This window comes from Callionymus lyra, chromosome 6 (assembly GCF_982586985.1).
Source record: "Callionymus lyra chromosome 6, fCalLyr1.hap1.1, whole genome shotgun sequence".
Classification (NCBI taxonomy): Eukaryota; Metazoa; Chordata; class Actinopteri; order Syngnathiformes; family Callionymidae; genus Callionymus; species Callionymus lyra.
Genome location: NC_141823.1, coordinates 9,500,648 through 9,526,810, shown reverse-complemented (window position 1 = coordinate 9,526,810; position 26,163 = coordinate 9,500,648). Strand labels below are relative to the sequence as shown.

At 38.1% G+C, this 26,163-nt stretch overlaps 1 protein-coding gene across 1 annotated transcript in view; it reads left to right on the top strand.

Annotated features, from left to right (window-relative positions):
- Positions 1 to 26,163, top strand: part of fto (FTO alpha-ketoglutarate dependent dioxygenase) — a 203,606-nt gene that overhangs the window by 47,551 nt on the left and 129,892 nt on the right. Inside the window, exons 5-7 of the mRNA XM_087793536.1 lie at positions 2,330 to 2,409; positions 2,796 to 2,939; positions 11,938 to 12,057. Coding sequence (XP_087649662.1) covers positions 2,330 to 2,409; positions 2,796 to 2,939; positions 11,938 to 12,057 — 344 coding nt within the window. The remainder of the gene's footprint in view (positions 1 to 2,329; positions 2,410 to 2,795; positions 2,940 to 11,937; positions 12,058 to 26,163) is intronic.

Below are 26,163 nucleotides of genomic sequence, written 5' to 3'. Positions count from 1 at the left end.
TTTCTGTTCTTAGCTTCATTGTGCTGAATACAGCGGATCCCAACAAAGTCTCAAGCTCGACAGCTGATAGACGAGAAAGGAAAACAATGTTGAGACATCAATCATCCAATCAAAGGTTATCGTGGCGTTACGATTCAACCGCGGCGTCTCACCGCAGCCATGTCATTTTTTCTCCCCTGCACCATTTGTCGTCTGGTGGCCCCTCTTGAACCGCTAATGTCTGAGCCTCTTCGGGCAAATTCAATCACCATCATCTCCACACAAATGGAATCTCGCTGGTTAAAGAAGAACAATGCAAGTCCTGACACCGGGACTGTTCAATAATCAGATTCCCGGCTCCCCAAAGCACAGAGGGGGACTCGAGAAGAGAGTTGACCCAATATATTTAAAAGCCCTGCTTTCTGGAAAAGGAGGACAAGTGGCAGCAGGCGCAGGGGTTGAAAGAAAGATAAATATTTATTACAGTTATTGAGTTTGCCTCGACTCCCTCCTGATCCCACTGACGCAACAGACGTGCCAAGAAAAGAGCAGATTGATGGAGATAATTTGTTATTGGATATAAACAGTTTTAAAGACGCCGAGTAATTCTGCCCAGAGACCTAATCCCTCACAATCTCATCAGAGTGAGGGGAAAACAACGCCAAGTTGTTTTCTTTGTCACCGTCTCTCTACCCCCCCCCCCCACCTCCCGCCGCCTCGACTCAACCAAACAATAATATCGCTCTCCAAAAGCATTTGGTTGTTTGACTTTCAAATCACAGGCATTAGCTGGTGTCCTCTCGCTCAAGGCAGGTGTAAATATGCACATGTGCTGAGAATGACAGCTCTGTCACGGCTAAATTAATTATTGGTATGAGGCAAATAACGGGCGGCGCTGAGAAACATCTCCGCACACAGAGAAACACATTGAGGGATATGCCGGAGAACCGCGGTACGACTGCCGGCTTAAGCCGCCGCGATATTGGACAAATGTTTGTTGGTATGGCTTCTCCATCTTGACAGATTAACAGTGATTTGCTTGTGTTTGTTAATTAAAATTATTGCACGACGACGAGGACGGCAATCTGAGAAGGCCTGGACGGACCGAGCTCAATCTGTCATTTAGTCCTCGTATTTATCCCTCTTTAATGAATGATTCGCCTAATCGCCGTCGCCGGTGTGAGCGAGGAAGCTTTTCCTTTTCTTTGTTAACAGATCTGTTGTCGTTACATTTGAGAGAAGAAACTGCAAAAATAACTATGTTCAGTGCTATGAACATGATTTGCAGACCTTGTCCATAAAGATACTTTCTGGAGTTATTTCTGGGCTTCTTTGATGAATCTGATTCTTAATAGATGTGTATTTGTTTCCTTAGCCCCCATATTTTAGGCAACTAATGTGAAATTCCGACTCTCCTGAATGAACTTGTTTCAACTAGTCTTCCTCTCCAAGATGCAGTAAGACTCTCATCATGACCATGTTTTGAACTTATTACTTTATAAAGTTAATCCCCCGTCTGGAATCTGGGCGAACGAGAGGTTACGAGAGCGGAGTCCATAATGACATATCGATGGCTTCACTCCTCCTGCAGCCAGCTGTAATCACGTCCCGCTTTGTTTATACAATGAGTCCCTTGTAGGTAGAGACTCCTGTAATTTATGACACAAAGTGACAAACCTTGATGCTTGACCATTCACAGCAGAGGGGGTGTGGTTATGGTCAACAACATTTTCCTCTCAAGAAAAAACGTGTTTTCAGATCATTTTCTAATGTCAATATTTCATTGAAAAGAGTTTTGTACAAACAGTCACTGATGATACAATAGAGTTCAACATCTATTTAAGACACACTTAAATCAACACATTAGTTTAACTTGTCAAAGTTGTCAAATCATAACCAAGACATCTTAAGACACTTTTAGTTTAAACTAAAATGCATAAAAGGAGAGAAAAACAATGAGAAAATCCCAACGAGCAAACAGTTGGCGACAGGGGCAAGAAACAAATGTGTTTAACACGCAGAAACCTTGAGCAGAACGAGTCCTCTCAGGTCCTGAACCTATAGCAGCATTGGTCTGTATAGCTCAATATGTTTTATAGTGAAAATCATGTTAAATATTATTAATAGTATTGAATAAAATGTATTTTATTTTACTGATTACTTGTTTTATTATATATATATATATATATATATATATATATATATATGCCACTTTAATGTATTCATGTCATTATGAGGTTTTATTCTATACTTTCATCATCACTGGTAATAAACATGTTCTAATAATGATATTTGGATCATTCCAAGTGGGATTGATGTCCATATATTCCTCATTTTCCTCTATTTTCAGACGACCTGAACACCACACACCAACACTGTGTCCTCGTCGGAGACGTCGCACGATTCAGTTCCACGCACAGAGTTGCAGAGGTGATCTTTAAAAATTCCCTCTTTAGCCATTTTAAATAGCCATTAGCGGCATTAGCATGAAACCTAACCTTGTTAGAATGTACTAGTGCTTCTATAGTAAATGAAACTGTTGCTAAATTATGCGAGTTTTCAAATATAAAACACATTTCCAAAGGCGTGTGTTTAATCAGTTAATAAACACTTTATTATTTATTCAATTTAAGAGAACGTTGAGGTCCTGACTTAATCGAATGTACTTTCCCCGGTAATATTTTAACCCAATAGACTTTTTCTCTCTCGTTTAATTCAACTTTTTTTTATCCGATGAGACAAAGGGTCACGCGCAGGTGTCTAATCGCTACACATCAAGTTTGTGTTTTACACTTGTGTGTTGCTGTCCGTGTCAGTGTTCCAGCGGCACCCTGACCTACATCCGCTCGCGCTGCCAGGACGCCCTGTCCAGCCTGCACGTCGACCCGGAGACGGGGTCCCACAGCCTGCTGGCCCTGCGGCCCTCGGTGCTGCAGCACTGTGAGGAGATTCACAATGAGGTGACGACTTTGTGTGTGTGTGTGTGCGTGTGTGTGTGTGTGTGTGTGTGTGTGTGTGTGTGTGTGTGTGTGTGTGTGTGTGTGTGTGTGTGTGTGTGTGTGTTTCGTGCCCATCTGTGAGGAGGTTCAATGTGACACAAAAAGTCAAGACTAACTCATTAATATGTTAGAATATCGAAGGAAGTTTTACAACATTTGGCTGCAGTTAAGTGTCTCGGCTGCAGTTCGAGGGGCTTTTGTTTCACCCCAAAAAAAATGAAATGAAAATTGAACTCAGATGTCTGCGAAGAACAAATTAATTCTGAAACATCTGTTTTGCTTGTTTTACATTGTGTTGTTTGGTTTTTGTTTTATTAATCTTGCGACCAGTTGAGAAAGTTTTTTTCCATCAAACTTTTATGACGCTAATCGATTTTTATTCATGAAAAATATTTATATATCTGCCAGTATTGGGAATGAAAAGAAAATGAAAATAATGTCCAATTACAAATGGAATATACCATCACAGATGCTGTAAATAAGACGGTGATGAAACAAAACCATGTTCAATTGACCTTTAAATCAAGCTAATTCAAAGGCTTTTTGTATTTATTTTACTCTTGTTTCACCCGTTTCAAATCATTTTATTAAAGTACTACTAAAAATCTAAATCAAAGACCTCATGAACATGAGGTTCTCACTTCCAAATGTCTAGATCTCAAAATAATAATGTTTTTGAACATTGTGTTAGTCAACCCTTATTTTCCACATTTATATTTAAGTAGCCAAAATACCTGGATTAGCCTGGATATTAAAATAATACATTGGAAATATACATTTTTTTTGAAAATAATCCTTATTTAATATGTTTTAAAAATAGTGAAAATTAGATTAACATTGGACCTTTTTGAATTTTAAGGCGGTTCTTGGAAATCTTTCTTACTTTGGTATCTAATACAACTGAATTTTATTTAATTGAATTTAAATTTTATTTAAATATTTTATTTAATCATCCTGTGACCCCTCCCCCCAGTTTGTCGTTATTTTTCAAGACATTTTGACGAGCCGATTGTGAGTCTACATTTAATTGACTTCTGTCTTCCACAATAAACATTAAAATGGTAGAGAAAACTAGTTGTGAAATGAAAAATCAAGATTAAAGAATGATACTGTTGGTCGACAACAATATCGTGGTATAGAAAGTGAAATGTATAGTAAGCATCTTACCCATATAAACCAAAGTTCAGAGAATTAAATAGATAATTTCATATTAAAGGACGACGGATTCAAAATCATCAGTGTTGTTTTCATCAAATAGAAAACACGTATTCTTTACATCTACTCTTTAACTTCTCCCTGAGACCACGTCACCTACGGTTCCTCTTCATCCTGGGATTCGTCCAGCGCTCCGACAGCAGTTTAACTGTTAACTCCAGCTTCTCACCCTCGTCTTACCTTCCCGAACCTCAACCACAATACCTCGCTCTGCCTGTGATGGATGGAGGAAGCGGCGGCTTTCTGGTATGTTGTCTAAAGATAGAGCCGTTGCCCCCCCGCTCCCCCTCCTCCTCCTCCTCCGAAGGCCTGGTCCTGGTGTATCGGGAGGCAGATCGGGGTCACCGGAGAGGGAAGACGAGGGGCAACGCCTGCCCTCGGTGTGAGCTCGCCTCAGGCCAACAGTTAATATAGCACTTCACCTTTCCCCCCTTTAGACAACCCTGAGCACCCCTCGGTGCGACGCCATGACAGATGAGCTCGACCTGAGGTTGTTTAAAGGTTGTCGGCGATATTAATTATTCAGGTACGGCTCAGGTAGTCGCTGGCTAACGGCATACGGTACGTGTCGCCGTAGCTCTTTAGCAATATGCATTCTGTAGCGATAATTTAAAGTCTTTTAAAGTAAAAAAAATGTTGCGATAAAAGGAGGTTATGGGGTCAACAAACTCGATGACGAAGAGAATTTGGTCATCATTATGTTGGCGTAATTGATGGCGTTATTAATAAAGTTTTTCATTTCCTAAAGATGTATTTGGAGGAAAAAAAAAAAAGCTTTTTATACGGCGTTTGTGTTGTGTTTGCAGTCGTTCTCAGGGGCCCGGCCCACCCTACCTGGCATCCGCCGATGATGGATGTAGCCATTTGTTCGGAGCTGCCCACGAGAGTAGAACACCCACTTAAATGATGTATTGTTAGCCGAGTTATTTATGATGCCGGCCCACTTCGGCATGTGTTCCGGGTGTGTGTGTTTTTTTTTTTTTGTGGGTGGACTCGTGTTCGACATGGAAGCGAAACAAACACCGAGACACGGCGTCTCTTTGGCCTTTTTTTTTGCTTGAACACTCAACTAGCTCGCGCAGACGTGGCGCTAATGTGGTGTAAGGTGGGCAGGGATGGAGGTGGACACTTGCCAGAGGATGTTAAAGTGGGGGGGGGGGGGACCCCGAGACAAAGGCAGTTCCCACCTGTTTCCAAGTGTGGTCCCAGTCACTGTCTCGTTTTAATCTCCACTCCTGTCGAAGGGTGTGGGGGGGGGGCCATGGAGTGCATGTTTGGCTTTGAAATGCTAATCCGAGATGCAAACGTCTTGTCTCGTTGAAAGATACTGTGTCACTTCCCAGGTGGGTGTGTGACAGAGGACCCTAAGGGAGCCCTTCTAATGATCCTAAGCCCCCCCCCCCCTCCTCAACAGCAAATATTCAGAGGAGGGACGAGGTCCCCCCACATGTTCTGACAGAAAGCCTGAATGCAAATTCATAAGTGTGACCTTGTCAGTGTGGCGGCCAAAATCCCTGAAGGAACTCCTTCGCCGATCGACTGACAATGTCTTTAATTCCTTTTTTTTTTTTTTTTTGGAATATAGTTTCGTTTCCTGAAGGATGTTTTCTATATAATGTTTTATATCATTTGTTTCTTTATAAAGTGGTTCCCGGTTTATTACTGGAGGTTACGTTTTAAAAACATTTATCAGAATTCTCTGAATTATGACCATTTAATTTCAACTTGTTTCATTTACCATCGTTTATTTCAACTTTTTAACTCAACAATGCATGGAGTTGCCATCCTATGAAGGATGATAAATGACACAAGTATAAATAAATGTATAAATACACAACTAAATGTATAAATAAATAAATAAATAAATGTTTGACTAAATATCAAAATGTCAAAATAAATAACTTCTGATTTTATTTGTCTGTGTGTGTGTGTGTATATATATATATATATATATATATATATAAAAATATATGGTAACCTGAACAGCTACAATAATGCTTTGCCGCCCAGCCAACCAATCACAGGTGTCATTAGCTGCACTTCTGGCAGAATCATAATTTAAAAACGTCATTGTTTGAAATTGAAAATATGTAAATTGCTTAAATTATTATTTCATGGGTATTAAATATGGTGAAAATTACATTGAAACTTGACATTTTTGAAATCTCACTCACCTAGTATGTAATACACTGTATATGGGTTGAATTTGGACTTTAAACTTAACATTGCAAATGAGGTTCTATCACTCTCAACCACTTACTCAGTATTGGTGACCTGAACAGCTCCAATAATGCTTTGCCGCCCAGCCAACCAATCACAGTTGTCGATCACTTTAATAAAAGTTAATTAAAAAAATGGAATTGTTTGAAATTAAAAATAAGTAAATGATCCTTATTTATTTATTATTAAATTTGGTGAAAATATCATTGAAACCTTGACACCCTATTGAATTAAAAATATATTTTTATTAAATAATGGAAACCTCTCTTACCTAGTGTATCATTCAATCACAGTTGACGATAACATTTTACATGGCTACAGAGGTATAATTCAAAAACAGTATTGAAGCCACCAATCAGTCATCAGTAAAAAAAAAAAAGCGGTGTGTAGAAAGGCATCATGGGAGTTCACCGTTTTTTTGGCAGAAGTTCTTAATCACCTGTTTCTAGTGTCAAAAATGAGCTTTTGTCGTTCTTGACTGCAGCTTGCTATAATATATATATTCATATTTGTTTTTATTCTTTATTTTGAGAAGTCATCACCGACTTGAGACACTGGTCATAACCCCCCCCCCCCTGTCAGTACGTGATGTGTTCACGGTCAGTGTGTCGAATCAGCCCCAGTGTCCGAGAGGAAAGTGTGTTTACTCAGGAACTGGTGGCGACAACTTCCTTCCATCTGGTATCGAGAGGTAAACACGGCGCAGCTGAGAGGAATCGATCTTCGCTCTCATCAGCTCTCACCTCCGGGGTCTGGCCCTGTAAATTGATTGGGCCCGCCCAGGGACCGCCGTAAAGGTGGGGAAAAAGAAGTGTGGGCCTCTTTAAATTGGAGGATGACAAAAAAAAAAGGGGCTACTTTTCTTTAACTCCCGAGGTGGGCATCAGGGCCGACTAATGTGGGGATAATGTGCAGTTAGTGTGTCCAGCATCAGGAGAGATGACACAGGGAGGCTTGGATCAGAGTTTAACTCTATTCTGTTGGTGTTTGTTATCATCAGGCAGCAGTTTTTAAGTAGTCCTTTTGCCAAATTAAATAAAAATAATTCAACTAATGGCTACATTAATAATGAATGCTATGGTTTCCTTTTTTTCTTTATCAATTAAAATGATTGACTTTCATGTCTTTTCACTTAGTTAGTTTGAAACATGAGAAAACATTTTTGATACTGATATTTTAAAGCATCGTAGCAATTTTTTTAGATGATTTTCATTGTCATATTTTATTTCTGTTATATTTATTTTTTTGTTTATATTTAAATGAATTGTATATAAAAAAAATTGTATATAAAATAATTCAAATTATTTTGGCAACTAACATGCAAATACTCACCAAATTTATTTTGATGTTACAATCTAGCTTCTGGCAGCTGCCCCCGCAATTAAAGTACAAATTAAATCCCATAAGATCTTGGCGTTGACTGAGTACAAGAGGATACGGTGGACTCGCGCAGCTTTTAAAGCTGATGTTTGGACATATTTTGGTTTGAAAACAAATGAAAGCAGTTACGACTTTGTCAAGAGTCATGTGGTCTGTAAATTCTGCAACACCAGAGTCGAGTACTCAACAATACTACATATATATTCTTGTTACCACAGTATCACAATATATCGCAAAAAATGCTATCTTTGTCGCTGTAAATTTAAAGATTTATTGTACTAGTTTGTCTTTTTTGTGTTGTGATTTAACTTCTATCCGTTAGATGGCAGTAGCCCTCAGCAGCTAAAGGAAAAATGAAATCCTGGAGATGACTGAGGACGAGAGGATACAGTGGACTCCAGAAGCTTTTAAAGCTGATGTTTTGAACATATTTTGGTTTCAAAACTAATGAAAGCAATTACGACTTCGTCAAGAGTCATGCGGTCTGTAAATTTAGCAACACCAGAGTCAAGTAATCGATAATACTACAAATATATACTTGTTACTACAATATCGCAATATATCGCAAAACATGGTATTTTTGACGCTGTTAATTTAAAGATTGTTTTTGTTGTTGTCATAGTTAGTCTCTTTTGTGTTGTGATTTAACTTCTATCCGCTAGATGGCAGTAGCCCTCAGCAGCTAAAGGAAAAATTAAATCCTGGCGATGACTGAGGACGAGAGGATACAGTCGACTCCAGAAGCTTTTAAAGCTGATGTTTGGACATATTTTGATTCGAAAACAAATGAAAGCAGTTACGATTTTGTCAAGAGTCATGTAGTCTGTAAATTATACAACACCAGAGTCAAGTAGTCGACAATACTACAAATATATCCTTGATACTACAGTATCACTATCACAGTTTTTCCAATTAGCACACAGCAACACAGATGATAGATTCATAAAAATAAGATTAAGAACAAAGTGACTATAAAAACAAATGTGATATCGTATCACCAGATTCTTGCTAATACACACATCTAACGGTATATAAGTGACTCATTAAAGTCATGGATCTGCGACCCATAAGTAAACGAGCTAACGCTAGCTGGTAGCTCCAAATGCCATTCCACCCTTCGCTCGCTTTTCCTGACCCGTTTTTTTTCCGACCGCAGCCGGGCCTGCTCAGCGGGGAACCGGCAACCATGTCAACTCAAAGCGGGGAGGACGCCGACCGGCTTCTTCCCCACTAAAGGACAGGCAGACAATCAGAGCAGGGACGGACGGCGAGGAAAAGGAAGTCCGATATTTCGCGGCTTTGTTTCGCGTTTGAGCCGCGCTGATCGAAGCGCGGTGGATTTGGGGGGAAAAGGGAACCATAAAGGATGACATTTCTTTGAAGGGTGTGTTGTGTGGAGCGAGTGAGGGGCTGGCGAGGGCTGCCACTGGCTGTGTATTCTTCCTGACATGCCCCGGTCTTTGCATGTCAACCCACGCTGTGATCAGAGCGTTTTCCCGCCGACGATTCTCTGCAAAGCGTCGACACACTTCACTCAAGTTGTTTGTGTAAATATCCCTCGCCCTTTGTTTTGTCGGGCTCGTGCTCGGATAATGCGCGGTGATGTCTTTGAGAATTTTGATGACTCTTCCTATCGTTGTTGTTGTTGTTTGACTCCGACGTCAACAGATATTTGAAGGTTTTTTTTTACATGTTATTCTTCTGTCACGGCAACAACGTTATGGTTTATAGTTTCTACAATTGATTTTAAATTGAACAGATTTGACGTTCAAATGTACGACTTTAGCTTTTCATATTAGCCTTTATGTATATTTGTTGATTTTCTAGAACAAACAATCATACGGACAAACTTTCATTACATAAATTTTTGATTAGGCACCAAACAAATACCCGAAATATAGTGTAAAATGTAAAATAATTTGTATTGTGACAGTCAATCATACTTGCAGTTTGACAGCATCATAAATGATTGAGTCTCATTTATTGATAATAAGGTTACATAGACTATGACTAACTATTACTCATTCTTTCTTTAATTACAACCTTGTTTAACATTTATATTCATTATGCAACTTATATATATTTATCTAATTTGATTTGTGCATTCACATGCTGCTGAAATAGCTTTACTGGTTTAAAGAAAATGCTTATTTTCTTTTAATCCAAAAATGCCAAATATATCATATTGATATGTGGACATCAAACATGCTTTAAGGCCCTCCATCATTGAGAATAAGAAGGTTGTGACCTTCCCACGAACAGTTAACCCTTGTGTTATCTCTGGGTCAAGGTGACCCGGAGGCCCGGAAATAAAGGTGTTTGAGGTAGCCCTTGTGTTGTGTCTGGGTCAAGGTGACCCAAAGGCCCGAAAACAAATGTGTTTGTGGTATCCTTTGTGTTGTCTCTGGGTCAAGGTGACCCATAGGCCTGAAAACAAATGTGTTTGTGGTATCCTTTGTGTTGTCTCTGAGTCAAGGTGAACGACCTCCCTGGCTTCCATAAATACCTTGATCCAGTGACAACATGATGGATACCAAAACACGTGTGAGTTCGGGCCTTCGGGTCAACTTGACCCTGCGATAACAAAAGATTTATTCTATCAGAGTATATCTAAATGTTAATGAAAGTTAAACTAAAGAAAAAAAATTGATGGACATTTTATTTTTTCTGTCAGGCCATATACTGTTGTTTATTCACATCATTTTGCTTTTCAACTTAAAATATATATTATCAAATATATAATAAAAATACAACAAAATGGAAATTAATTCTTAACTATATATATGATATATATGATATATATGAACATTTTGTTTAAAATCTAAAACGTGTGCCATTCCAACCATTTATAAATAATATTAAATATGTTGAATAATATATATATATATATATATATATATATAATATCATCTTACCAACGGGGCCGGAAATATATATATATATATATATATATATATATATTAATGCTTAAATCAAAAACAAACACTCGTATGGACAAATACTGCTGCATAGAGAAAATTGCGAACCTTCTTGAAATTTATTTTTGATTATTAAAAAAAGAAAAGAAATGTAAGATAATATAAAATGTAAAAACATTTGTAATGTGGCAATCAACTGATTCAAAATAAAAAAAACACTATCAATTTAAAGTTATAACATAAGAAAAATATTCGTTAAAAAGATCAATATTGTTGAATTCAAACAAACATTCAAAAACTCAAGAGCCTTTAAATGAAAAAAAATCTAATCTAATAATGACGTTTTATTATGAGAAAAAAAACATTTTCTGTTTTTGTCTATTATTTTTCAAGCCTCTTGTATAGAGAGCAGGTTTAAAGGTACATTGTTGTCTTCGCCTTCTTTGAAAAGAGTCCATTCAGCCAAAAAAACAAGTGAACGAACTCTTTACGTCAAGATCTTCTTGCAAGGATTTGTTCTTCCGCAGCATCTTAACCCGGCAGCGGCGCGTGGCTAATGCTCTGTTAGCAAGTCTGTACATAAAAAAAACACATATAAAAGAAACAATGGGCGCTCTTGGTTCTATTTGATATTCAATCCCTTTCTACGCGACTACACCTTGTTATGCATCGTCGTCTACGTCAAAATAAAAATCAAACCTGCATTGTTTCGGGGCGCTTAAAGAGGGGAGGGCAACTCACCTTGCGCTGCGTTTACGTCGGCGGAGACCGGGGCGCCCCCCTTTGACATAAACGCTTACATCGGCAAATTTTTATGCAGAGGCGCTAACAAAGCCACTGAAATACTCATGTAGGCAGATGCAAAGCGTGAGAAACAGACACACTTAGAGATAGGCTACACCTGGATGCAGCAGGCTTGCTTTTTAGCGAGGATTTAAATCAGCACTTCAAACGAGCAGGAAACAAAAATAGTCCCGGCGGAGGAGAGGGGAGCGGCGGGACTGTCATCTCCAGACGGAGGAAGGGAGCGAGAGGGAGGACAATGAGGGGGTACGGGGGCGGAGCTTTCAGGTGTGCCGAGTGGAAGGTGTGTGTGTGTGTTGAGACAGGATTCTGTGTTACATTTTCAAAGGTTTGATTCCAACAAAAACTACTGTAATCTTGTACCTCATGATGTATCGAAAATAAAGAAAAGTGGGTTCAAACGATGGGGTTCGTCTGTGCAGGTGGAGTTCGAGTGGCTGAGGCAGTACTGGTTCCAGGGGCAGCGCTACACCCGCTTCTGCAGCTGGTGGACCGGGCCCATGGAGCAGCTGGAGAAGGACTGGAAGCTGATGGAGACCATGGTAGGACCACGTTCCGGAATCAAACTCTTGAGTAGAATTCTTTATGAAAAATGTGAGAATAATTGTTTTAAAAACAGTTTCAACTGAAAACTTTTACACGCAAGAATACAAATCTGCACACAGTACTATAAAAGAGATATGACTTGTTTCAGTTCTGGGCCTTCAAGAACTATTGCTTCATTAGTAAAGTAAATCAACATTTTATCTAACAACACAAAGAAAAACGCACACAACATAAAAGTGATTACCTCACAGTAAGAAGGTTGCCGGTTCACTTCCAGGTCAGGAGGGAGCCAACTTGTGACCTTTTCTGTGTGGATTTGTGCTTTGGTTTACTCCGGGCACTCCGGTTTCCTCCCACAGTCCAAAAACAAACAGAGGTTGATCGGGATTTGGGGGAAATTGTCTGTAGGTATGAGTGTGTGTGCGAATGGTTGTGTGTCTTTGTGTGCCCTGTGACGGACTGGCGTCCTTTCCAGGGTGTCCCCAACCTATTGCCCGATGGAACTGGGGTACCGTGACCCTCATAAGGGATTAAGCGGTACAGAAAATTAATGAATAAATGAATTGTATATTATTGATTCAACAACTAACCGTAATAGATCAAATTAAACCCTCTATTTTCCATGTACATTTTAACGTATGAGTACTTCCTTTTAAACACTTCGACTTCTACAATATACCTGCAACATTTACTTCAAACACTTATGCTACAATCCTACTGCCAACGCCACCTTCTTTGCTAAGCTAGTCGGCTACTAGGAATCAGGGCTGAGAACTGAATTTAAATGGATCGACTGTGATTATTATATGTTATTTTATTATTATATTGAAAGACTCCACCCTGAACACTCACTATTATTACCATTGTTTTCTTAAGAACAATATCCTTCTCTGGAGTATCATGTGTAGTATATTTACAGTATATGTATATATTCATGATCAATAGTCATGATTACAATATAAATAACAATAATGGTGGTTATAGTTTGGCTCTTCAGACCCACTTTAAATAATCAAACTGCTACTGTATGATACGAGTGTATTTCTCAAATACTACAACCACTATTTACCATGTATTTCTCCACTTAAAACCAACTCCTGTCGACTCTTAAAACTCTATCACGATGCGAAAGTGAATCCTTCATTCTCTTCCTCCAACAACACAAAACTTGCAGCCGCAGGCGTCAATCCCGACATTTTCCTTTTTCTCAGTTCCCTTTATATCAACTACTTGAGAGATAATAACACTCATCATGCTCGCCGTAATAATGGAGGAACTCACCACTATTATTACCGTCATCACACACACACACACATAAGGGAGTGTGTGTGTGTTTAGACGATGACTTGTCTAACTTTTCCGTTGCATTATCACAGATGTGTCACTGGCTTCATCTTGGCCTCCCGGAGGTTTTTTTTTTATTAGAGACGTGATTATCCGCACGCGCCGAGGAATCACTTTTCCCGGCTTGTAATTAAGTCACCTTAGTCATGGGGTGTATTTGCAGCGGCTCACGGAGACTATTTGTGCAACACACACACACACACACTGGATTTGTGTCAAAAGAAAAAAGCCACTCCGGTGCAAGTGTGTGTTTAACATCCAGGAGAGGAGAATCAGCAGGGGGCACTCTTGCATCACCGAAAGCTTGGGAACGTCTCTTCTTCCTCCTCTTCCCTCCATCTCTTTCTGTTCCCCACTCCTGCTGTCTCGGGGAGCTCTCCGTCTCTGTCAGTGTCGAGCGCTGAGCAGTAATCACATCTAATGCTCAGGCGGGGATAAAGACAGGAGCTGGAGGAGAGCAGTGCCGCTCAGCTGCAGTCATGGTTCTACTCTGGCTCTCTCTGGCACAGGAGAGGTGGGTGGTTATGGGGGTCCGGTTTAGTAGACTGAACTCATCTAGAGCCCCCCCCACCCCCCACACACACACACTCACACACACTCACACACAAGTGTGTTAAGAAGAGAGCATCGGTCAAATGTCTGCTGGCTCTCGCCTTTATCCATCATCATTGCAGAGAAAGCTTGAATTACTCTACATTTTAACAGGTTTTCTGAACCTTATATACATGTTTTTATATATATAACTAATTCTATGTTAATGTTTTGCATTAGTGTGTGGATCTAAGATGTTTTTGTGAGTTGCCACAACGTGTACGCGAGTACTTCAGAATAATATTACTCGAGTAAGAGTTAAGAGTAGTCGACCGTATGATTACTTGGGTAGATTTTTCACCAAGTAATTTTTTACTTAAGTCCTGAGTAATTATTGAGTAATATCTTATTTATTCTTTGCATTCAGTTAAGAAATTACAGAGAGTAGTGGTTACCCCGTCGACATATCCTCAAAATATTCAAATAAAATTAATGACAAATTAAAATGAAATAATATTGAAATAAACTCAAGTATCTCAATACAAAACTACAAAATAACCTACATTATAGCAACAATTACCACACATTTTGTGTTATTACTACTACAGTACTACTATAGTACTACAAAACATTTTTTGATTTATATGTACAAGAAGATTTTCGACATTGTATCACTTAAATCTTAATCAGTCTCCAAAATAAAATTCTTTTATTTTTATAGATGTATAAATAATTGTGTACACTGGTTAGATAAGGAAACTGTTTATTTGGTTAATAATCCCCCCAAAATATTCAAAAATACATTAAACATATGGAAATAATTCGATTTTTTTTATTATTGCCATTTTTGATCTATATAAACATATATTGATATATATATGTGTGTTTAAGATGATTTCTAACACAAATAAACATCATACAAAAATACAATAAATAAATATATACGAAAAACTACTGCTAGCATGTGTGTAAGTGTGTGTAGGATAGTATAAATCATTTTGCACACAAAAGTTTATTTAAAGCTGCTTTTATTTTGATCAATAATCCCCCAAAATATGCAAACATACATTAAACATATGGAAATAATTTCAATATTATTTTTTTAATATCTGCATTTTTGATCTCTATAAATGTATTTTATATACATGTGTGTTTTAAGGCGATTTATAATACAAAAAACTGCGTACAAAATAAATAAATAAATATATATGAAAAGCTACTGCTAGCATGTGTGCACGTGTGTGTGTGGGATGGCCTCTTCAACTGCTAAACCTGTTTAAGTAAAACAGATTTGAATTTGAAGTCGAATATATCGAGCATTAAAATCATTATTCCCATGATTTACCGCAGCATCACGTCGTGTCACCTCAGACAGTATTTCTCCCCCCCCTCACCCCACCACACCCCCCACACTGGAATGATTATTGAGCCAAAATAATACACTTGTGACGGCTCCAGATGTAATGATTCCCCGTCGCTCGCGCCGCAGCGTTATTGCCCTCACAAGCAATATTTACATACATGCATCGACCTCCGCTGATACGGTGATGAAAAGCACTTCATCGATGTGACTTATGGATCCTTTTTTTTTTGTTGCAGCTTTTACTTTTCGCCGAGTGGCCCCCCCCGGTTTAGATTAAAAAATCCTCGCCTACGACCTCGAGTTATTCAAATGAACGTTGGGGATCCCTCGTTCTTTTATTGCGTCGTTTATTTATTTTCAACGAGGAGATGCTTAAAAAAAAAGTCATTTTCTAAACATGCGTCTCTTTATCGGGTTCGTTTTTTATGAATCTAATTCAGAATTGGTTGGACCTTCTTGTTGATGTACCCCCCCACCCCTCCACTCTTTCACCCTCAGGGTTGTCGGGGGGGGGGGGGGGGGGGTCCCTTCTGCTCCTGTCATGCAAATACTCATCCTTCCATTTGAATGACATTCTGATAAAATCCATAAATAAATGTTTTCTCACCGGTCCGGTACAAACCGGCCTTGCATATGCTCTCCTGATCAAAAGCGACAGCTCTGTGAATAATCTTGAACCTGGGATCCGGCGTCCACTTTTTTGACCCCGATATCTCCCTCCAATAACCATATTCATGGAGAATATTTTGAAATATCTTTTTTGTTGTGTGGCGCACATCCTCCCACTGTAAAAAAAAAGGGTGAGAAAAAAAGAGTGTGTGATGCTAATGCATGCACTCGGCATGACTTTAATTGATTTAGCAGCTCGGCTCGCAAGCTACAGCCTTTTTTTTTCTCCACCCGCCGCTAATTTGTCACTTTTCCTGACTTCTGTAGCTGCTCATCTCGCTCAAACTTCAAAAAGCCCACCGTGGATACGGGGCGAGATTTTCAATGCAACCCCTCGCTCTTTTCTTTTCGCTTGTTTTCTCTTCTTCCTACCCGTGGCGGCGACAGGAGAGCGACGCTCGTCGGATCGTTGGACGCGTATCAAGGAAATTAATCTACTTTCAAAAAAAAAATAAAAAAAAATGGGGGAGCCACTCACTTGAATACATTTGTATAATTCAAGATGTACAAAACAGGAAGTGGTATCGGGGGCCAACGTGTCTCGCTCGCTCTCCATTCACGCCCCGACTGTCGGCGCCTGTTTCCTAACAGTTTGGTCACATGTCATTTGCATACGCTCGCTGCTCTTTCTGCTGCTCGACAACAGCTATTCTCCGTGTGTGTGTGTGTGTGTGCGTGTGTGTGTGTGTGCGAGGTTTACATTATTTACTGGAATTATTCATTTTCATCTCCTCCCGGCACAGCCACAACACTGTGTCTTTCAATAAACATCAGGTTACACTGACGCCGCGAAGGTCTCGTGGATAATACGTTATGATCACTTTCATAAGATATTATAATAACATTTATACGCTTTAATGGAATCAGAATTTACAGTTTATGATCATTTAGACGAGTGATTTATGAAGTAAGGGTTGGATGTTAAGAGAGAGAGAGAGAGGGATGATGTGTGATATGATGCGTATCACGATTACAGGGTCAATGATATATTGTGATACTGTAGTAACAAGGATATATTTGTAGTATTGTCGAGTACTTGACTCTGGTGTTGCAGAATCTACAGACCACATGACTCTTGATGAAGTCGTAACTGCTTTCATTTGTTTTGAAACCAAAATATGTCCAAACATCGGCTTTAAAAGCTGGTGGAGTAGACTGTATCCTCTCGTCCTCAGTCATCACCAGGATTTCATGACTCCTTTTGCATCAGGGGGCTACTGCCATCCAGCGGACAGAAGTTAAATTGCAACACAAAAAAGACCAACTTTGACAAAAAAAAACAACTTTAAATTTACATTGTCAAAGATACCATGTTTTGCGATATATTGCGATACTGTGGTAACAAGTCAATATTTGTACTATTGTCCAGTACTTGACTCTGGTGTTGCAGTATTTACAGACCACATGACTCTTAAAGTCGTAGCTGCTTTCATTTGTTTTGAAACCAAAATATGTTCAAAACATCAGCTTTTAAAGCGGCTGGAGTCGACTGTATCCTCTCGTCCTCAGTCATCGCCGGGATCTCGCTGGATTTCATGTTTCCTTTAGCTGCAGACGGCATAATGAGTTTAATTGCAACACAATAAATGCATGAAAAACTAAGACAAAAATAAAATCAATGTTTGAAAGCCAAAAAATGTATACATTGCTGCGTAATATAGATACAGTTTCCTGAAAAAACATTGTTTTTAACAGTGTATCGATATTTTCTCTCAAAACCTATAAACAACATTGACACAAAATTGTAGAATTATTTATAAATGCATTTTTTTTAACTTGGAGCTCCGGAAAGTAAATACTTCATCAATAATAATAATAATAATAATAATAATCTCTATTTATATAGCGCCTTTCTAGACCAGGGTCACAAAGCGCTTTGACAGCCATTCACACATACTGATGGGAGTAGGCGCTGCACCACAATAATGATGATCAGAATCAGGAAACTCTTGTAGAAACTTGTATTTTAACCTGATCATAAGAATTGTTGTGGTGTCATTACAAAATAAAACAATGAAATAAAAGATAAGATACAAAATAAGCAGTTAAAAAAACGAACCTTCAGCGATATTTATGATGAACTTACAATTAAATAAATGAAAAGGTAATGTAATAATAGCTATTCTTGAAGTTGTGTGACGTCCACTTCCTCCTGCGATCATGGGCGACGGTGTGCGAGGGGCAGGTGTTGTGATAGTGGAAGGAGGTCTGGAGTGAGTAAAGGGGGGGGGGAGAGATAGCGAGGGGAGGGTCAATGTAAATGTTATTGCTGTGTGAGCTCATTTGATCAAAGTCCTGGAAAGGTTAAGCGAATCCAATCTGGTTCTGTATGGCAGAGTGGAGACACAGGCGCGAGCGAAGAACCCCCCAGGACGGGGGAATGGATTATCATATTGGCACCGGAGTAGCGGGGGCCTCGGACGGACAGTTTACCCCGCCTGTAATGCGTTTAGACAGCAATTGGCCTTAATAACCTTTATTGACTTGGAGGGGTCAGTGCCAAGAATCTAATTATCAAAGTGTATCAATTTCATTGAAGTTTGGAGCCCGCGCCGCTCGCTATAATTATTTTAAGGTCGGGCCGGGGCAATTAATCCCGACTCCATTTATGTGATGGCTTTGTAAAACATTATAAATGTTATGGTTTTTCTGTTGGTTTTTCGGCGTGTCATGTATTATTTGTCGAAGCTCACCAGCCGAAAGGAAATAAAAGAGGCAGCATGTGCTGAGAGGCCCGGCGCTGAATCATTGTTGCAGATGTTTACCGGCACTCATTTTTCTCTCCACTTTTTATACCCACTTTATATGCACACATGGAACCCAGATTAATTATAAGTGTGAACTAAGCAGTAAAGTGTTTAAAGAGCATTTTTATTGCTCATTATGAAGCCATTTATTATCTCCTACATTCAATCACACTGTGTTGATTCATTATTTTGTTTTGCATTTGAAGCCCTCTCAGGCTTCAATGGGCTTATTCATATATTATATTTACATCTAATGCAGCACTCATGGAAATAACATACGTTTAAATGCTCCTCTACTAGTCTTATTGAACCACACAATATAAAATCATTTATTTGGGATTCGAGCTGTGGTTTCCTAGTCATATTTTGTATTTTTAAACATTATTTATCATCTCATGTGATGGAAATGCATGTGTCTTGATCAGTCTCTAAAATAAAAAACTTATTTTTATAAATGTATTTTTGCACACAAAAGTTAAGATAAGGCAACTGTTTATTTGGTCAATAATCCCCAAAAGTACATTAAATCTATGGAAAAAATGTCATTATTCTTTTTTATTATCGGCATTTTTGATCTATATAAACGATATTTATATACATGTGTGTTTAAGATCCTTTCTAATGTGCCATATTCGACCCTTCTGAGAAAATATATAAATAATAAAATAAATTTATAAATATGTAAAAAATGGTCAGTCTTAATGCTAAGCTAGCAGCTAAACCCTAAATTGATTAAATTCAACATGTTTGGACCTAAATTGGAAAGTAAATCTTTCAGTTTCCTCGGCACCATCATCTTGGAATACTCTCCAAACTGAACTAAAATAGCAAATTATTTTCGCTTGGAGCTCCATCTTAAAAGGCAGACAACGGAAATCCAGTCAACAGTGCCTACGTTTTAAAATAGTTACCGTAACAAAAACTCACTGCACTCTGTTTGTCTGGTTTACTCTCTTGTTTTTCAGTGTTTGTTTTACAGTTGTTGCCTTACTTTTGTTCATATATGATGTGTGCTGCTGCCTTTCTTGGCTACTGTATGTCGCCTTGTGAAAGAGATCTTGATTTCATTGGGACTTTTATCTGGTTAAATCATAATAATAATAATAAAATACATTATGAATTAAAATGAGAAAATAATTTAATTTCACTATCATTTGTGGCATCGGTTGTTAAAAGATATCATTTTAAAAGGAAATGCAGTAACACATTTTTCTCATTGATATTTTTGAACTTTAGATTTGTTAGACCTGAATCTTAGTACTTCGATTTCAAAACTATCTGTTGTTCTATAGTAGAAATAAAATGTTGAGAAATTATGTTATGGAATATCTTGTGTGTCCAGTCAGGAGCATGTGCGCATATCAAGGATGATTTAAGGATGATGATTATGTACACACTAAAGGTGTGAATGGCTTTTCTTCAGGTGCCGCATAAAAAAAATCTACAATTCATCAAGTACATGAAAACTAGGCAGCTATCTGTTATGGCGAACTAAAAGCAATTCTGCGATTTCTTTTTTTTTAACAACCTGCTACGTTTAGCAATATTCGGTCATCTTCCCACTGTAATAAGGAACAATATCATTTTAAACTTTTCCTAACCTCTTTTTTCAAGCTAGATAATTCATTCATAACAAGTTATGCTAAAACTTCTTTGAATCTCTTATTATATATTTAATTTTAGAACATGTTAGTCAAAGCTAACTGAGTCAAAGCTAACATATGCTATTGTTACTGTATTGCATCAAGACATAAAGGAAATCATAGGTTCAATAAATCCATGTTTAAATTGTGCTACTAGGTTCAATGCATTTAACTTTATAAATGGAATGGAAAAGTTTAAAATGGCCACAAAAGATAAAATATAATGCTGTCTCTCCGACTTGAACCAAAGTTCTCCTTTATCAGTGTTTTACAGTAAAAAGTAACGTTGAAACAAATATTTACAAAGAAAAACACATACACTTGTAGACAACTTGGATTATTAATTCACCTTTGCATGTTTTAGGAGGAAACCAGAGTGCCTGGCAAAACCCATACAAGCTCGGGTAGATGGAAGATATATTATCAGTATCCAAAAATATAAAATGGTCACTTTTTATTTCTGTATATTCCTTCAATTTTGCAACAGCTTAGGATAGTGCACTCTGTATGTGATACGTAACACAGTAAATACTGGCACATTCTCTCCTTTATCGCCGGATAAACACTAAAATAAACATGTTTAAGTTGTTTGTGCTTCTCTGCTGAGTCCATATTTAATCTACTTGTCACTTGTCGTCTCCTCGGACATCACAACATCCAGCGCTTTAATCCAAAGTATTATGCAAATATTACATTTATCACATACTAAGCAGCTTTTCAGAGTTAGATGAGCGGCAATATTTTGATTTAAGATTCACCAAAAATATATTAAAAAAAAAAAAGGTTCCTCAGCTCGCGCAGCCACGAGCGCTGGTCCATATTATATTTTCTTTTGTGTAGTTAAACGCCAGCTTGTGCGATTACCTTGGTCTGGATTTATAATTGCACATGTTGTTTACCTGCTAACTCTGTATAAGCGAGCACGGCTCGCCCTATTTAGACAGAGCTGTATTAAAAAATTACTCCGAGATTATTGTTATTATTCATTTAAAGAGGAAATATATGCCTGATAATACATTTCTACATCCTGCTGCAATATATAATGGAAAGAATGAGCGAGGAAGAGGGAAGACGTAGCGGTTGCGAAGGTATTTGCTATTCTCTTTGAAGTCCCCCATTCAACAGGGTAAGCTGAATTTTCAGCAGCGCCTGATAGTGTTTCTGCGTAAATGCTTAAACCCCTTTGGAGAATTTCCATGGGCAGAGATGTGGTGGCCGGGAAATAAAAAAAGAAAAAAAGGAGCGTTTATGTTACCTGAAGCCACTGCGGCTTTGTTACCTCCAGATGTACTACTCGTCGTGAGCAGAATCCCGCAGAGGTTTGTCGGCGACTACACTCTCGCCGCTGCCGGGATTTAAGTTTGAACGTGTCGGGAGCTGCTTTGACTTTTGCTCCATCGAAGAAGAATCTAATCCATGTAAAGATGTACAGTAAAAAGCAGAATAACAGGGTGAATACACAACAATCTCTCATGTTGTCTTTACCAGTAGATAATGAATGTTGATTTGAGTGTAGATGTTTATGTTTATGTAGTGATGCCATTTTGGATTTCAAAAATTATCTGGCACTTTGATGTCCAAGTCATTTGATAGGAGTTATTAAGATAACTGTGATGGTATATATTTTCTGTGTCACTCACAAAGATGCTAAAAACATGTGTTAAGTAGGTTCTATTGGGCTGCATTTTGTCAAATAAACTTGTTCGATTGTGTCTTCTATTATATATAAATATGAAACAGTGCGGAACCCTTGGGAAAATGAGGATAATAATTTACTCTACCATATTTCACAAAGTTGTAGTCGTCTTTAAAGGGCTGGTTTGACCAAATTTGACTCTTTTTCTAGTCACCCCAAGGGTTGGGATTATTTTCAGAGTAATAGTAACCCTAGTATCGGCCTTGTTGACTTAAGACAAGTCAACAGCTTTGAGGTCTGAGGAGTGAAATCCTTTTTGTTTAATGTTAGTGGCGCTTTTATATCATATAAACACTTCTGTAGGCGCTCAAACTACTTATTTTTAACTACCTAAAAAAGATTTAAAGGTGGAAACACAATCAGCATTTTGTTAGAATGTTAAGAAGTTGAACAGGATTCATATATGCAAAACTAAATTCTGAATAATCTAAACATAAGGAGACAATTGTCTCATTTGAAACAAATATATTGAACTCATTAAAGGCTAACCATAACCTGTGTTTATGTTTATAATGCAAACTGTTTTTTTTGTGGTGACATTACGAAATAAAATAATGAAATAGTATGAATGAATAACAATGATATCAGTAAAATACAATAGTAAAGTAAAGTTTGCAACATTGAAAACAAACTACTGAGTGGAGTGAAAACACCATAAAGTGATTTTTAAAAATGTTTCTCCTTTCGGTCCGAAAACAATTTCCCTTTAGATCCAAACTGGTTGAATATATCCGAGATTTTATATCTTTAATAATCAAACAGATAACTTATGGTTTCATGTCAGTGTTCTCATTTGGCCCCCGCCTGCTCTTACTTTATCAAATATGGCCCCTTCTCAAATGTTCTGACACCGGTTTTTCCCGAGAGTTCCATCTGTTAATATAATATATCACGAAAAGTTTCAAGAGTTTCCAGAGTACCTTAAGAAGTCGTCTCCTTCAAGAGCAGAAACGGAAATTCACAGAAACTCCGCAAGACTTTTTCTTTAATTCCAACTTCCGTGAAACATTCTATTATCATTCCAAGTAGATCTGCTGGTAAGCGGCGCCGGATCATTCATTTAGTCAGCCGGCAAATTGTAGCGTCGACGGCGTTTTAACTGTGTCGTCAGGCTTTGTGGGCGGTTTGTCTCGTCTTCTTAGAAAACAAATGAGCACTTTACAGCGCCTGATCTCCCTTATCCGCTTAGCGGCTCCTTCAATCCTTTTGCATTTATTTACCTTCCTCACTTATTTACTCGCTTGTTTATTTACTCACCCCTGTATGGATCTGGTTTGATTTCCAACCCACCCCCCTTTTTTCCACTTCACCCATTCGTTCCCCTCATCCCAGGCCCCCCGATCAGCAAGATAAGCCTTCAGAGGAGGAGAGATAACATCCATTAAAGTGGTAAAGAGGAATTATGGGGCAGCGCAGATTAATCACTGCTCAGTTTAATCGCATTCAACGCGGACGCCGGGGTTCGCCGTGGGCTCCTTCCTGTGTCGCACCGACAGGGAGGGAGATGCAAGGATGGTGTGTGTGTGTGTGTTTATAAAAAAAAAGCGCCTTGATGTGGTGTAAAAGTATGGAATGATGAAAGAGAGATTCGAGAGGATCTCGCTGCGAAAGTCCGCCCCTCGTCTAAACTCCCCGACTGGAGACATAACCACTAATCAGCACTTGACATATTTCTTACTTGGCATATATAGACAGACACGTATAATTATACGGCGGCTTTGATCCAGGTGTAATTGTTTACTCTCTCGCAGGCAATCGCGTCAAAGTGGCGAGCAAGAGACGAACACAAGAGAAACCACATGGATTTGTCACCGCGGATAAGATCGGAATTATGGTCTTTGATGCGTTTGTGTGAAAGCTTAATCATAGAGGATATCTGGGGGAAGAAAATATAGATATGTTTGTCAACATGTTGTGATGAGACTGTTGACTAAGAGCTGAATTATGATGTTGAGGCTGATCTGTGATCACATGTTGGTCGGATGTCAATCAAGTGTATTTTTGAAGTATTTAAAACTTGAGGGTAAAACACTCAAGATGACCAAATCGTTTAATCTCTTGATGTTGTCGGAGCAAAAGTATAGATTGGAATAAAATCTCCTGAATGTCATAAAACAACATTGTTTGGACCAGGGCTGGGACATTAATTATCCTGGGGGCCACATTATGCACTGGATCTGGTTGTATGGGGCCGTCAAAGCCAAAATAAATAAAGTATAAATAAATGATTTGATATGATGGGAAGAATTAATAATAAATAAAATGACATTCTAAAATAAAGTTTAGTCTTAATGTTATTGTGTAGATTACATTATATAAATTTTGCTATTCATTTAATTTCTAAACAAATGTAATATATTTAATATATTTAACAGTTTTCAATAAAATAGATCTAGTACTATAAATATTTAAAAAGGAAAGATAAATGGGTAGAAAAAAGTAAAGTTGAACTCGTAAAAGAAAATGTTTCATAGCCTTCAGAAATGATTTAAAATGTTCAATTTTATAGTTGGAGTCAGAGATAGTGCCTTGCAATACAATTAAGTTTTGTGTCTCTAATTTGAAATATATCAATAAAATGGGAATGGAAATTACGACAAGAAGTATGAGGAAGTATAAGGATGAGTAAATGCGAGTCTGATTTTAATATTTAATACTGGCGGGCCATTATCCTCTGGTCCGGAAAGAAGTCTGTGGAACCATCAGTAGATTCTGATCCACAGACCTCAGAGCCCGAGCTGGGGTGTAAGGCTGGATCAGATCACTGATGGAAGGTCTGACCATGAATAGATCTGAAAGTAAGAACAAGAATTTTAAATTTGATCCTGAAAGAAACTGGCAGCCAGTGAAGAGTTTTAAGGTTTTGGGAAATGTAAGTTCTTCTACTAGAGCACTCAGAATTCTCGCTGCACAGTTTACCAAGAATACAGAAAAAAATACAAATTAATTGATTTTATTAAAGGTTTATTTTGGATACAAAATTAGGTACCTTTTTTCTCTACAATTTACAAAAGAAACAAATATGCTTCAATCAAATCAAATTAACTTCACACATTTTCCGACTAACATGGGGAATCCAACACAAAGAACTATTTTCCGTTGCAGTAAAAAGTATTTGTCTGAAGCACACAAATATAAAATATTTACACATTCGCAAAATTCAAACAAAATAATCGGTAGAGCTTGAAGCATCCTTTCCTCCCATGCTTGTGTGGTTTTACTCCAGGGACTCCGGTTTCCTCCCAAAGTCCAAAATTATACAAAGGTCAATTGAGCACTCTTTATTGTCCATAGATGTTTGTGTGTGTGTGTATGAATGGTTGTGTGTCTCTATGTGCCTTGTGACAGGCTTTTTGACCTGTTTAGGTTTCCCCTTACCTCATGCCCTAAGTAGCTGGGATAGACCCAGCCTTTCCTGCGACCCCCATAAATCAAAACACATAGACAAAAGAATGATTATGAATAAATAAAATGATGTTGATTTATTTTGAGAACTCTTTCAATCTCCTCAGTTTAACTGTGATGGATTGACATACTTAATACATCATTTCTGGGATTGATGACCATTTTTTAAATGACTAAATTCACTTGAAATCACCCCTTTTGTTGAGTATTTTTCAATTATTTTCATTGAGTCCTGTGGTTTTAAAAGAAGGGCCCGTCCTAATCGTCGATACATAAAATAAGCAGCACTAAAATAACAAGACATCTTGATAAGCTGATCCGCAATCAGCTTTTGGTTCAATGACTTTGAAAACATGTAGCATTTAATGCCACGGCAACCTCTAATTCTTCAAAATCATTAGAGCGTCTATCGTGTTCGGGATTTAAGAGACAAAGCCGGCTTTGAAAACAATGAGCGAAATAAACACTTGATCCAGATGGAAGACGGTGTGAATGTCTTTGATTCGCGTGAAGAGATATGAAATAAAACCCAAGAAAAAGATGTTGTTGATTATTCCCTCTGTTTAATGGGTTAGAGAGGATTAGGATGAAATGAGGAAGAAAAACAAAAAAGTTGCCGTTATCAGAGGTGAAAAGCAAGGAAAGAGATAAGAGTCGAGACTTTAGTGAGAATCTGAGCGCGAGAGAGAAACACAAAGAAAGTG